At 39.8% G+C, this 14,053-nt stretch overlaps 1 protein-coding gene and 1 non-coding gene across 2 annotated transcripts; both read right to left on the reverse strand.

Moving 5' to 3' along the window:
* Nucleotides 1–310: 310 nt before the first annotated feature.
* On the reverse strand, nt 311–382 carry trnah-gug (transfer RNA histidin (anticodon GUG)). Its single transcript has one exon. It is a non-coding gene; the product is annotated as a tRNA-His (tRNA).
* Nucleotides 383–603: 221 nt separating this feature from the next.
* Nucleotides 604–4,076, reverse strand: LOC134305988 (aurora kinase C-like). Its single transcript, XM_062990254.1, has 5 exons — nt 3,743–4,076; nt 3,607–3,645; nt 3,028–3,043; nt 2,191–2,548; nt 604–687 (listed from the first exon to the last, which is right to left on the reverse strand). Exons 1-5 carry the CDS (start codon nt 4,074–4,076, stop codon nt 604–606), a joined length of 831 nt encoding a protein of 276 aa, XP_062846324.1.
* Nucleotides 4,077–14,053: the final 9,977 nt, after the last annotated feature.

A 14,053-nucleotide genomic window follows, 5' to 3' on the forward strand; every position in this document is an offset into this window, starting at 1 on the left:
TCACTGTGAGCCTTTTTTTTTTTTTAAACTTCAAAAAGTAAATAAAAAAGATAACAATAATATCATTTCAGTTATATCAATAGCAGCCATCAAACTAGGAATCCTGACCGCTAGACCATATGGGAAACTGCAAGGCTCAGCACTGGCTGACGCCAGAATCAGCCACTTCATTCCGCTCTGCCAAGTCTTTGTCACCTTGACAAGACCTGCATTGTTGGATCTGGGGTACAGAGAACCATACACAAGGAGTTAGAGAGACAAAAAAAGAGAGAGAATAGAAACCTTCGAAGCACGGCATACAAAAAGACAGTGCCGTGACCCGGATTCGAACCGGGGTTGCTGCGGCCACAACGCAGAGTACTAACCACTATACGATCACGGCTTACCAGCAGTCTGCCACTGGTGGCTCACGTCGGCTGCCCCCTGATAGACTGCAGTCATAGTTCCAACAGAACAATGTGCTTGAGCTACAGCAACAAGGCGCCGAAGAAGTAATAGGCAAAGTTTTGCTCAAGTCCAATTCCCATACCAGGAGTCGAACCCAGGCCGCCTGGGTAAAAACCAGGAATACTGACCGATAGACCATATGGGAAACTGCAAGGCTCAGTGTCGGCTGGTGCCAGCATCAGCCACTTCTTTCCGCTCTGACAAGTCTTTGTCACCTTGACATAACCTGCATTGTTGGATCTGGGGTACAGAGAACTATACACAAGGAGTTAGAGAGACAAAAAAAAAGGCATAAGGTAACCGAACAGCTGAACTGTTTTCTCCAGAGTTTTTGGTCTATTGTATTAAATTGTGACATAATAGTCATGTTATTTCTAGGTGTCTGTAGGGGCGGCATGGTTTCATCGTTTGACTGAGTGGCGTTGATGGTCAGTCTAATAGTTTTGATTTTTTCACAGAAGAAATGAGCAAATTCATTACATTTCTCTGTGGACAGAAGTTCTGGTGTGATCTGTTTTGGAGGATTTGTAAGCTTGTCGACCACGTTGAATAGAGTGCGGGTGTTGTTGATGTTCCTGTTAATGATCTTAGAGAAGTGCAGCTGTCTAGCCCTGCCTAACTCCGAGTTAAAACTACAAAGGCTTTGCTTATAGAGATCATAGTGGATTTGAAGTTTAGTTTTCCTCCACTTACGTTCAGCTCTCCTGCATTCTCTTTTCAGAGCTATTACCATCATTGTGTTACGCCATGGTGCTTTCTGTTTGCTCAACGTTTTCATGACTTTTACCGGGGCAACCACATCCATGACAGTCAATATTTTCACGTTAAAGTTATCCAGGAGTTCATCAACTGACTCTGCAATTAAAGTTGGTGATATAGCTATGGCCTCCATAAACTGAGAACTAGTACTTTCATTTATGCACCTTTTCTTAACAGAAACAGAGCTAGTTTGAGCATCTGGAGTGATCAGCATTTCAAAGAAGACACAAAAATGATCAGAGAGGGCTAAGTCATTGACCATAACAGAAGAAATGTTAAGACCTTTAGTAATAACTAGATCCAGAGTGTGCCCTCGAGTATGTGTAGGCCCTTTCACATGTTGCAATAGACCAAACGTGTCAAAAAGTCCAAAAAGTTCTTTGGTGTTATTGTCCTTGTTATTATCTAAGTGGATGTTAAAATCCCCAGTTATGATGAAAAAGCTGTACTCAGTGGAGATAACTGACAGTAATTCAGTAAATTCATCTATAAAATGTGCAGAGTACCTTGGAGTTTTATAAATGGTTAAAAATAAAATTTTGGGAGTACCCTTCAAAATAAAACAGAGGTATTCAAAAGACATAAAATTGCCAAGCACAGTCTCTTTGCACTGGAATACATCTTTAAATAAGGCAGCTACTCCTTCACCTTTCCTAACACTTCGACACACATTCATAGAACTGAAGTTTGCTGGTGCTGTTTCGTTAAGAACAGTGGCACTGCTGCCTTCTGCTAACCATGTTTCAGTTAGAAACAGAAAATCTAAACTGTAGTATAGAATTATGTCATTCACTAAAAATGATTTGTTGGCTAGAGATCTAATATTAAGCAGAGCTAGCTTTAAAGGAACCACAGGAGCCCCTGGGGCAGCCCGAGGTTGTCGTGGTACAGGTAAGAGGTTAGACTGGTTGGTGCCCTGGGCTTTTTGGGTGAAACCTGTGGACTGGCTGAGATGGAGTGTGAGAATTTAGTCCCAACACACACCAGTTTCTCCATTTTCTCTGTGAAATCCATATGTGGAGGTGATGTTGTTGAGAGAGAGAAGTTGGAGGATGACTGTGATGTCTCTGCTGTTGACTGCTGTGTCACTGCCTGATGATGAAGGTCGTAATAGCTTTCATCAAGAGTCAGAAACTCAGCCTGAGCTGTGTTCTCCAGTGATGGGGATTGTATGTTTGATGGTCCTTCTTGGTTGAAGGCAGGTGAGGGAGGTTGAGGATGCACGTATTGTGTCGAGTCAGTCCAAGAAGCAGATGGGTGGCGAAGAGCAAAATGGAGGTTGTCCTTTAGTGCCTTCACTCCAGTCTTGCTTAGGTGGGTGCCATCTGGGTAAAAAAATTCTCTGCGCCCCCAGAATAGATTAAAATGGTCAATATAATCCATACCTTTCAAACTGCAGGTTCTGCTTAGCCACGTGTTGAGGTTGAATAGCCGTGAAAACATATTAGATCCTCGGGCTGGGAGAGGCCCACTGATGAACTTCTGAGCAGTCAGCTTCTAAAGTGTATTAAACAGTTCAGTGAAGTTGTTCTTTAAGATTTCTGACTCCTCTCTGCGGATGTCACTTCTGCCCACGTGCAGAATAATTCGGTCGATCGCTCCATGCTGGGAAGCAGCTTGAAAAACTTCAGTATTATTCAGTCGACTGACTCGTCAAGCTGATCTACAAAATGTTGCTGATCTCCAAATCACTCCTGTTTGTTTTCTGGTGTTCATGCTCTCAGATTACTTTGACATTACATGAAAGCGTGGACGGTTTTGTTCATACACATTTAGTCATTGCTTAGTCTCCGATATGCTCACCCATGATTTATCTGCTACAAACCCATACAGGTGCCTGTAGAGTAAAGAAAAGAGAAAAAAACAGTTTGACATGAGGAATTGTTGTTATAGCTATAAAAAATGTATGATTGTATTTGGTTAAAAGTTCTTTACACACCAATTACTAACCTAGTGTCTTTAATGTTATTAGCAAAATGCAACGATGATTCATTGCAACATGTGATCTGGCCTATATGCTAACACAGACTCTTAGCTAAATCCATTTAGGTCTATCCTTATGTGTTCTGACTGACCTGGACTTAGTTCCTAAGAATCTCTGAAAACCAGTTGTGCTCCTTGGCCAGGCAGCGTCTTATCAGATGACGGCAGGCTGTGCGTGCAGTGATCGGGTCGTTACAACATTGTAATAGAAACTATATAATATCACTTTAAAAAAAAAACGATAAGAGACATGCTTCTTATGTTTCTGCATTTTCTTACTTTTAGACACACCAGCTTTGAAGATCAGATGTCCAGCAGCGATCTCCCTCTCATTCCAGAATGGCAGCTCTCCACACACTAGAACAAACAAAAGGACGCCCAGGCTCCACAACGTTGCAGCGCAACCATGATACTTACCTTCCTCGATCCATTCAGGTGGGGCGTATAGTATGGTGCCTGAATAAAAGTGCGAGAAACGGTTCACACACACGGCTTTCCTATGCGATCGCTGTCATCTGTGTTTCATAGCTACTGACCTCCGAGGTACAATTACCTGCAAAACGTCTGTAGGGGGTCGACTTCAGCAAGTCCCCACAGCCAAAGTCTATGAGCTTGACCTCTAACGTGTCGAAACTGACCAGAAGGTTCTGCTCCTTGATATCCCGATGGAGAACGCCGCGATCACGGCAATGACGGGCGGCGAGAACCACCTGCCACATGATGACCTGAGCCAGACGTTCGGGAAGTGAGCCGTTCCTGCGGTATTCGAAGAGGTCCATGCAGCGGGCGGGTCGCTCCAGGATCAAGACGTAGCACTCGGGCATGTCGAACCATTCCAGGAGCTCCAGGACGTGTTCGCAGCGAGATGGCTCGGACACCATCAGCATCAATGCCACCTCTACAGGGAGACCGTTCTTCTCACCAGGCTAACATTTGATCAGACATGGTTAGCATGGGGTTGGAATCGATAGTCAATAGGCAGAGTGGCGGTTACATTCGATGCTATTTTGCATTTTAATGCATCATGTCATTTATAAGATAAGGTTTTTTTTTTTATATGGCTGTTGCATCTTTGCAATATTTCACAAGTGAAACAAATGTTACTTACAATGGTGATGAATCTGTCACAGCCACTCTTCAGCACAATCTTAATAGCAACCTATTAAAACATGCAAAACAAAACGATTAAAATCAGGAACGAATATTACGGGAACGTACTTTTGGCCAACAGTAACCAAAAGGGCCATTCGCTTTTTAACTACAAGTTTGATGACATGCGTAGTCATTGTGGATCTTAAGATCAAAGCAGCTTTGTAATGATCGGCAATTCTCGTGTCACTCTGAGCAGAGCCGAGTAAATATCTCACCTGTTTTCCATCTGTCTTACGAAGTCCTGCAAACACAGAACCGCAGCCTCCTTTCCCCAGAAGCTTTCCGACTCCGTACAGGCTATCGAAGCACTCTGTAAAACAGGACGTGTTGTTAATCTGATAGAAACTTCTCAGTAAAAGTAAAAAACTCAATAAAAAACTCACGAGCAGCATGATTTAAGCTCTAGAAAATATTTGTTCTATGAAAGGTGTGAGGCTGGACAGACCTTTGGAAGGAGCGCTGCCTCTCTGGACCGAGTGCTTTCCTGTAGTCGTGCTCTTCTCACCAGCTGTTGTTCACACAAATGTCATTTAATCACTGTTAGTAAATGATCTCTAACACATCAGATGTACAACAAGTGTACAGAGCTTTACAGAGTCATACGTTACAAATGTTTTATCATGAAATCATACCAGTTCACAATATCATTGAATGGTTCAGTAAAGCTCTGGCTGACCTGTGTGTATGGAGTCGCTGCAGGAAGTGCTGGTGCTCAGTTCCACCGGGCTCTCTTCGATGTGTGAGGTCCCTCCAACTGTACCTTCAACGCTCTCGACTTAAAAGACGTGTTTTGTGTTAGTATCAGCGTTTTACATCGACTTTCAAACAGTCACAGAGGGAATCTTTCCTAGAAAATTGTTCTAAATCAAACCTGAACTGGATTATTTTCTAAACCACTGCACTCATTCACTCAAAACCTTTCACCTAGTAAATTTAGCTCTGACTAAAAAAATAGTTCTTTAGTCGACTTGCTGTAGTGTGTACTTACCACTGCTCGCTAGAGAAGCATCAGAGAGGGAATCCAACACAGCAGCTGATTCCAGCACAATTTCACCAAGACTCAGCTCAGCTGTACAGAGGCAAGGTCAGAAGTGGATGGTCAAGGGTACGAGTTTGGGACGGAGCAGTTATCAATCAGAAAGAGTAGGAAAGTTGAAATGGAATGTGTCTGCATCCATTCAAATGTTAATTTTGGCCATTTGAAACTGGTTTGCTTTATACTTGATGGAATCGAGTGTTCTTGTTAGACTGGAGTTTCAAACCCACCTGAGGTTCCAGAAGTGGATGGTGGACGTAGCGAGTCTCTCTCTGTGTGTTGGGATCCTCGTGATTCAGAGGAGCTACTGGATCCTTCCTGTTTTGGGCTCAAATCCACCACCTCATCTGATTGGGAAGTGATGGAGTCGTCTGTTCTGTCACCATCGGTGTTAGCAACCATGTTCTGAATGGTTCTTATCCAAGCCTCTCTATTCTCCTCTGAATCGGCCTGCAATACCCAGATCCTACACACACACAAACACACATACACACACACACACACACACACACACACACCCTGAACATGGCACGAATCTACAGCACAACAAAGTGCTTATTCCACTCCGGTTTTCATGTCATTTCTATTAGAAAGAGAGTAAAATGTTCCTTTTTTAATTCTTCATCTTTGTATAGCAGAACTGTTGCACATCCACGCCCTTCAGAGTGTCATAAATAAAGAAATCAAATGAATTTTCATGCCTGATGGTACACTGGACTTACTTTGTAGGTGAAACCACCTGGAAGCAGCAACGGCGTCCGATGCTCTTGTAGTGTTTGGCCGTGCACAGGCGTAAATCAGCTATGACCACCATGATATTCTGCTGGGGGAACAAAAGGTTTCTCAAACATTTCTTTACCTCTAATGTTCCAGCAAAAACAACTCAAACTTTAGCAAACAAGTCCTTAAAAGTGATTGTTCAGGAACAGTTGCTCCTTTTTATGTTGATTTTGCAGTAGGCCACTATTGCTACTGATTTTACTTTAGACAAAGGACACGTGACTAACCCCGGATTTCTTCTTGTACATAAGGTGGTTGTTCTGAATCAGGAACCAGCGCCTGAAGGAAAGAAACAGAAACAAAAGGAATCATAGAAATAAAACAACTGCATAGCACTGAAATTCTGCAGGGTTTCACTTGTAAATGAGCTTTATATTAAATCATTCAGTTGAATCGTCGTGTATTCTGATTTAACACGCCGTTGATCAGTCAGAGTCAGTAAAATGTACAATATTTAGGAAACGATTGCTATGATGATTAGAGGTGTTTAATTTGCCATTCATTTCTACCTAAATGATTGCTCATCGTGTGTTCTAGCTCTCTACAAAGGTGTTCCATGTTTTAAAGACATTACTGGCCCTCTTGAACAAGTATCCCTCCATAACTGTCTGGTTCTCTGCGTCCACGCTGCCCTCCGGTTCAGTCTCGCCACCACAGACGTCCTGAAAAGACGTCTGAGAACGAACTCGACCGAATGGCCAGCACAGACATAGACTACGCCAAAAGCGTTGCATTAGAGAAGGACGGTCAGTAGCACGTCTCTCCTGTTCAGCAGCCATCATGAGAAATGATGTACAAACACTGAAGGTTCAAATAAACTGAGCTCTAATAGAACACTCAGTGTCATCACAATGATGTCACAAAGGCAGAAGGTCTCAGTGCTGCAGCGCTGCAGGTGATGGTGTACATTTAAATTTCACCATTTGTTTATTTTTCATTATTTTACTCAAATGATTTTTATACACCCCCCCCCCCCCACACACACACACCTAATTTATGAAAAATGTCTCTCTTTGATTTTACTGTATTTATTATTTCTTTTATTTGTGCTGTTAGTGATAATTACTGTAACCTTACACAACATGTGTATCAAATACATTTACATGAATCATTTTTAGTCAAAGAATAAGTAATGAATGGTAGAAAACAGCTGCTGAAGAAACACTTTTTAACTTTTTTAAATGCCCCAATCAATAACGAAAGCGGTAGAGAGGAGATGGCTCCGTCTGGCCACACTTTAACTCTCTTTGTTTTCACACGTTTCCTTGATTTTTTTTACATGAATGCACAGACCTCCTCCTCGATTCCTACCGGAGTTTACTGCTTCTCTGTCCGCTCTGAACATGCTTCGTCCATCCAGCTCCATGTTACAGTTCAGCCACGTCTCCGCCTGAATCATGATGTTACACTCCGCCATCCACCCACGTGTTGTGGTCCACAGTCGCAGCTCATCCATTTTGTTTGCCAGAGGTTGTACTAAAAAGTAATTAGGGGAGACGAGACTAGACACAAGTATTGGTCACTACATGGTACTAAGTAAGTAAGTGGTAGGTGAGGAAGATGACATCTTCTGATATGCAGTTAGCAGCATAGGGTTTGTTAGAGTAGCAGAGCTATAACAGGAGTAAGATGCAAACATGCACAAACTTGTGCAAATTGCAATATTGTGCGAAGATGCAGGTAATACAGTCACAGTAGTACAATACAGTAGTTGTATGTAATTAAGTTGTCAGAGTCCAGCGAACAAACTGTGTTGATCGTGTGTGTGTGTGTGGTTGTGTGTTGTGCATGTGCAAGTGCGTGTGTGAGCGAGTGTCTGTGCATGTGTACAAGCGTGTGTATTCTGTGTGCATGTGGGTGTGAGTGAGTGTATGTGCATGTGAGTGTGTGTGTGTGTATATATATATATATATATATAATGTGAGTAATTTTATGCCAGTGTAAGTATGTGTGCAGTTAAGTGTGTGAGTGTATGTGTGTCTATGTTCAAGTGTTTGTGGATTTATGTGTGTGTGTGTGTGTTTGTGAGTGGGCGTATGTTAGTGTATGTGCATGTAAGTTAGTGTATAAGTGTGTGTGTGTGTGTATGCAAGTAGTTACGTGTCACAGTCTAAGTGTGTGTGTATGTATGTATGTATGCTTGTGAGAGTTGAGTATTAGTTTGTGTATATGTCCATCAGTCCATCAGTTTAGACCTGAGTTCAGGACTCGGCTTGTGGTATGAAGCTGCTGCTAGTCGTGTTTGTGTGGATGCTGCGGTACCTTCTCCCAGACGGCAGGAAAGTAAAGCATCCACACGATGGATGTGACGGATCCTCCACAGTGCTGAGAGCTTTGTGGATGCAGCGTTTGTTGAAGAGGTTTCAGTGAGAGATGGAAGAGAGACCCCTTTTTCGCATGGCAGTACAGAGGGCAAAAACTGAACAACACTAGATTAATAACCACTAAAGAGCAAAGTCTGGCGAGACGCTGAGCCTCACGCTGTGCACTCACCGCCATCTTGGATACATATAGATAGCTGCCCTGAAGTCTTCATTGTCTTGGGGGTAAAGCTGGGATTAATTTTCAGTCATGGGACAGCTCTAGTTTTAATGTTTATACTGTAACCTGAGAGTAAACGTTGCTGCTTATTTCACTCTAACTGCACAGAGCTGATTTATACCATTTTCATGTGGTACAGAAGATAAAGCCTGACAGAGGACATTGAGATTGTATTTGTAAATGACAACAAATTAAAAAGAGTTTGTACTAAAAATGGCCTTGTTGTGTAAATATGATTTAGTTTTTAATCTGACAGTGACCAGTAACACAACATATTTTAACAGAAAATACTTTATACTGATATATACACTTATAATGATATATAATTACATAAACTGTGATTAATGGGGAATGGGATCTTTGTATTGAATGTTAAAAGCACTGTTATTGAAGTTACTCATGAGGGAACTAATGAAATAAAAGTATCTGATAATAATTGTGATCTCTCATGTAGAACTGAGTAATAAAGCTAAAATTCTCTATGAGCTATGAAGAATAAACTTATTTGTACAGATAATTTATAAAATATACAAAACCAAAATATTACTCAATTATTTTAAGAGTATTGCAGAACTGTTACAGTTAAATACTTGTATAACATACAGCTGTGTTATACAACAACAAAAAAATGATTATCACAACATACACGATGTAACAAAAGAAAGGAAACGAAAATGAAATGGTTCGTCAGACTGATTCAATTTTAGAGACAAACTGTGAATGCCATTTTGAATTCTGCCATCTTGGATTAAACTTCTGGTTTTTTTTATTGGATGACCAGGAATTCTAGAAAATGTAAATGAAATATTTTGTCTTGTTTTAATTGAATACAGGTCAAAAAACCTTTGCAAAGCATTGCTTTCTGTTTTTATTTAAATGTTTTCTGCTGTCCCAGCTTTTTCTGAGATCTGGTACAGTTTAACTTCATGTGTATAAAATAATACAAAAATCAATATTATAATGTTTTATCCTGTGTAATCATGAGAATTATTTATGTAAAAATGTTCTTAACCGGCAAAATGTTCAATTTTTATTGATCTGCCTGGTTAAACTGTTTCTCCTGTTAAAAAAATACTACACTATTTAAATCTATAAAACAATTAACACAAGAATTCAAAACATAAAAGTTATTTTAAACATTGTCTTATTGGCTCTTTCATAGTAGAGACATTTGTTGAAGGTCAACAATTTTCATTAAAATTTTTAATGAAATGAAAATAAACCTTTTTTAATATTTTTGTTCTTACTGTCACCAGAGAGACCCAGACCAGGTAGTGGAGTCCAGTGCAGGTTTATTACTTCACAAGACTAGTCACAAACAAACAGCGTCAGTACCAGGTAGTCAGGCCAAAATTCAAAGTAAACAAAACCAAAACAGAAAACCAATCGATAAACCATGAAACAGAAAGCAGAAGTCATAACCAGAAAGACTGAAGATGGAGACGCTGGTTTGAGCAAAGACACATGAAATGTGGGAGAGATTCCGTCGAAAAGTGGTAGGTCTAGTCTATAAGAAACAGGTGTCATTTGTCTTAAGATCTTGAATGGGCCTATGAATTTGGGACTAAACTTTCTACTGGGTAATTTTAACATTAAATCTCGGGTGGATAGCCATACCAATTGTCCAGGTCTGAATGATGGATTTTGTCGGTGATGACAATTGGCTTGTATGGTACAGTAGACCCTTGACTTATGAACTTAATTGGTTCCAAAGGGCTGTTCTTAAGTCAAAATGTTCGTATGTTAAACCTATTTTTTCCATAAGAAATAATGTAAATAGAATTTATCTGTGCCAGACCTCCCAAACTACCCCCTTACCTAACCTTTCTAATTTATTAAAAGGTCTTTTTTTGTTATATATACAAGTATATTTCCCTTAAATTTTAAATTATAAAATAGACATTGCTGTAATAAACAATAATAAACAACAATACACAGTAGTACTGTACATAAAACACATACATCACATTTCATACACCATAATACATTTACTTTTTTTTTATAAAATGTATCCACCAGAAACAACAATAGCTCTCATATTTCTCTATTATTTCCTTCTTTATTTCAATAGTGTTGTATTTTGTAGGTGTAATTGCACAAAAGAAAGAATACTTTACTCAGCGATTTTCTTCTTCTCTCTCACTCACTGTCCCCTCTGTTTGATACACAGTGACAGCTACTGGCAGGAATAATTATACAACAACAAATGTAATAGATTTTTTTTTTCATTTTCTCAGCTCCACGCTTTAATATTGAAAACACCGGAAAAACACCGTCCGCTGTGCGAATGTTCACTCACTGTATATATACAGAGAGAGAGAGACGTCATGTGTTTCGCGAATTTCGATTCGTAATCCGAAATTTGTTTGTACATTAAGTTTAAAAAGATCGTTCGTATCCCAAAATGTTTGTATGGTAAACCGTTTGTAACTCAAGGGTTGACTGTATACTACTCCTCTGCATCCAATCATTAACAGAGCACACCGATGATGGCTCACCTGACCAAGGAAACAAGGGAGGTTGTAAACCTAGAATGAACTGGAAGGGAGTTAGACCCGTGGCCGAGCTGACCAGTGAGTTCTGCGCATATTCGGCCCATGGTAGAAAACGTGCCCATTCACATTGAGAGCGGCTACAATAAGACCTTAGAAACCTCCCTATTTCTTGGTTGAGCCTCTCCACTCGCCCATTGGATTGAGGGTGGTAACCTGACATGATACTTACATTGATGTTAAGCATAGAGAATAAAGCCTTCCAAACATGGGATGTAAACTGGTGACCCCGATCAGAAACTATGTCTTTAGGCAGACCATAATACCAAAAGACATGATGAAATAACGCTTCTGCGGTTTCCATCGATGTCGGTAATTTCATCATTGGGATCAGTTTACAACTCTTGGAAAATCTGTCAATAATTACTTAATTACTAAAATAACCTGGGACCTTGGCAGATTGGTAATAAAACCAACACAAATGTGTGTCCAGGGCCTCTCAGGTGTAGAACCTGAGAATTTATTACAGAACGTATTACTTATTAACTGGCAAGTCCTTGTGGAACTAATAGACACGATAAAGCAAAGAGAAATTGCTATTCGTCCACAGTTACCTGTAAGCGGAATTTTGCTTATTCTCTGCAATGTTCTTGCCGGTGATAAACTTTGCAAATGTACTTTGCCGAAACCGTTCACGTACATTTGGTGTGGTCCCAGTTTATTAAAAGCAGTATTTCTTCATTTTCATTATAGTGCCTTCCCCCCTAGACTGAGTCGTAACATTTATATGGGGGCTCGTCCTAAAGCAAGTTATATATTTTTTTACCCATAACATCGATACAGGTGCTCGTCTCAATGCATTTATTTCTAACCACACATTTTCAACTAGCCTTCTGGCTTGTCTACGTGATCTGTAGCAAACTGCAGACGAGCAGCAATGTTCTTTTTGGAGAGCAGTGGCTTTCTCCTTGCAACCCTGCCATGCACACCATTGTTGTTCAGTGTTCTCCTGATGGTGGACTCATGAACATTAACATTAGCCAATGTGAGAGAGGCCTTCAGTTGCTTAGAAGTTACCCTGGGGTCCTTTGTGACCTCGCCGACTATTACACGCCTTGCTCTTGGAGTGATCTTTGTTGGTCGACCACACCTGGGGAGGGTAACAATGGTCTTGAATTTCCTCCATTTGTACACAATCTGTCTGACTGTGGATTGGTGGAGTCCAAACTCTTTAAAGATGGTTTTGTAACCTTTTCCAGCCTGAAGAGCATCAAAAACTCTTTTTCTGAGGTCCTCAGAAATCTCCTTTGTTCGTGCCATGATACACTACCACAAACATGTGTTGTGAAGAGCAGACTTTGCTAGATCCCTGTTCTTTAAATAAAACAGGGTGCCCACTCACACCTGATTGTCATCCCATTGATTGAAAACACCTGACTCTAATTTCACCTTCAAATTAACTGCGAATCCTAGAGGTTCACATACTTTTGCCACTCACAAATATGTAATATTGGATCATTTTCCTCAATAAATATATGACCAAGTATAATATATTTGTCTTATTTGTTTAACTGGGTTCTCTTTATCTACTTTTAGGACTTGTGTGAAAATCTGATGATGTTTTAGGTCATATTTATGCAGAAATATAGAAAATTCTAAAGGGTTCACAAACTTTCAAGCACCACTGTATGTGTTCCAGATTGTCATGCCTCAGCCATTAAGGTTGCAAGTTCTCTTGCTAGCTCATAATCATCCCTGCATGTTGACAATAATGTGTTTCGTTTCTGTTATTTGCCGTTCTTGAAGCAGTGCAAGAATTGCATGGTTTTAGCGCATCAGAATTCGTTTTGGGTCATGTTATTAGAGGTCCACTTTGTGCGCTTTAGGAACAGTGGTTGTCCCATTTTCATTACAAATAAGTGTTATGACCTTCCCCCCCTAGACCGGGTCGTAACAACTGTTTTATTTGTTCTAAATTCACAATTGAGAGGGAAGGGTTTTTTTCCTGGTCTTTCATGTAGAAAACATATGTTTGTTTTTTAATCTCATCACTCACATGTTTATTAAAGGACTGGTTTAGAAGTTCAGTGAACTGCTTTTCAAAATTAGATTTAATCTCATTACATAAATCATAATCAGATTTCATCTTATTATATAAACCTTTAGAAGCAGAAAGTGAAAGTTTTTTATTTATTTCAGTTTGAAGTGATTCTGCTTTACTGGCTCTAATATCATCAAATTCTTTATAAGTGTGAGCAGTGTTTGGTAGAACTACTGTTATATCGTCTTGTAAAGGCCATTTTTTCCTGAGGATGATAGAACCTGAGGAGAATGTCAATTTTGAATGAGGTTGAAAATACGCTTTCACCTCGTTTAATTCCTGATTGTTTGATTCAGATCTTTAAAAAAAAATTTCGATGGGTCCTGTGCACTCATAATGATTTGTGAAACCGATGTGCAGTTCAATTTTATACGCTGAATGTAATATATGTGACAGAATCTCCAAGAGGTATGTGCAGGGTACATGCAGATTTTCTCTCCCCATACAAGGAGAGTTCGTAGTGTAAATATAAATTTGTTTGTAATATTTTATTTCCTTAGTTTGGGCTAATTGTAGAATAACGTCAGTGATATTTTCTTCACTGTGGATCATTTGTCCTGACTCATCTTTCTCTGGATAAAATGGACCGATTATCTCAAAAGATGAATCATTCTTTAGAAGAAATAAAACCCCAAATTGTTTCTTTTTATCTTTAATTTTTACTAATCTGTCAAAAATGTTCATGAAATCTTCAATTTTTTTCTTAATTTTGCTGTTACTTTTTGTATTAGAGCTGATTAGGGGCTCATTTCTGATTCGATA

This window comes from Trichomycterus rosablanca, unplaced genomic scaffold, assembly GCF_030014385.1.
Source record: "Trichomycterus rosablanca isolate fTriRos1 unplaced genomic scaffold, fTriRos1.hap1 scaffold_178, whole genome shotgun sequence".
Lineage (NCBI taxonomy): Eukaryota > Metazoa > Chordata > Actinopteri > Siluriformes > Trichomycteridae > Trichomycterus > Trichomycterus rosablanca.

What these genes read in the sequence shown, in the direction of transcription:
- LOC134305988 (XM_062990254.1), bottom strand. Translation starts at nt 4,076, where the DNA reads ATGCTGATGGTGTCCGAGCCATCTCGCTGCGAACACGTCCTGGAGCTC. An exon ending in CCCCTACAGACGTTTTGCAG is followed by an intron (nt 3,646 to 3,742) that starts GTAATTGTACCT and finishes ACTTTTATTCAG; the next exon opens with GCACCATACTATACGCCCCA. An exon ending in CAGAGAAAATGGAGAAACTG is followed by an intron (nt 688 to 2,190) that starts GTGTGTGTTGGG and finishes TCTGTACCCCAG; the next exon opens with ATCCAACAATGCAGGTTATG.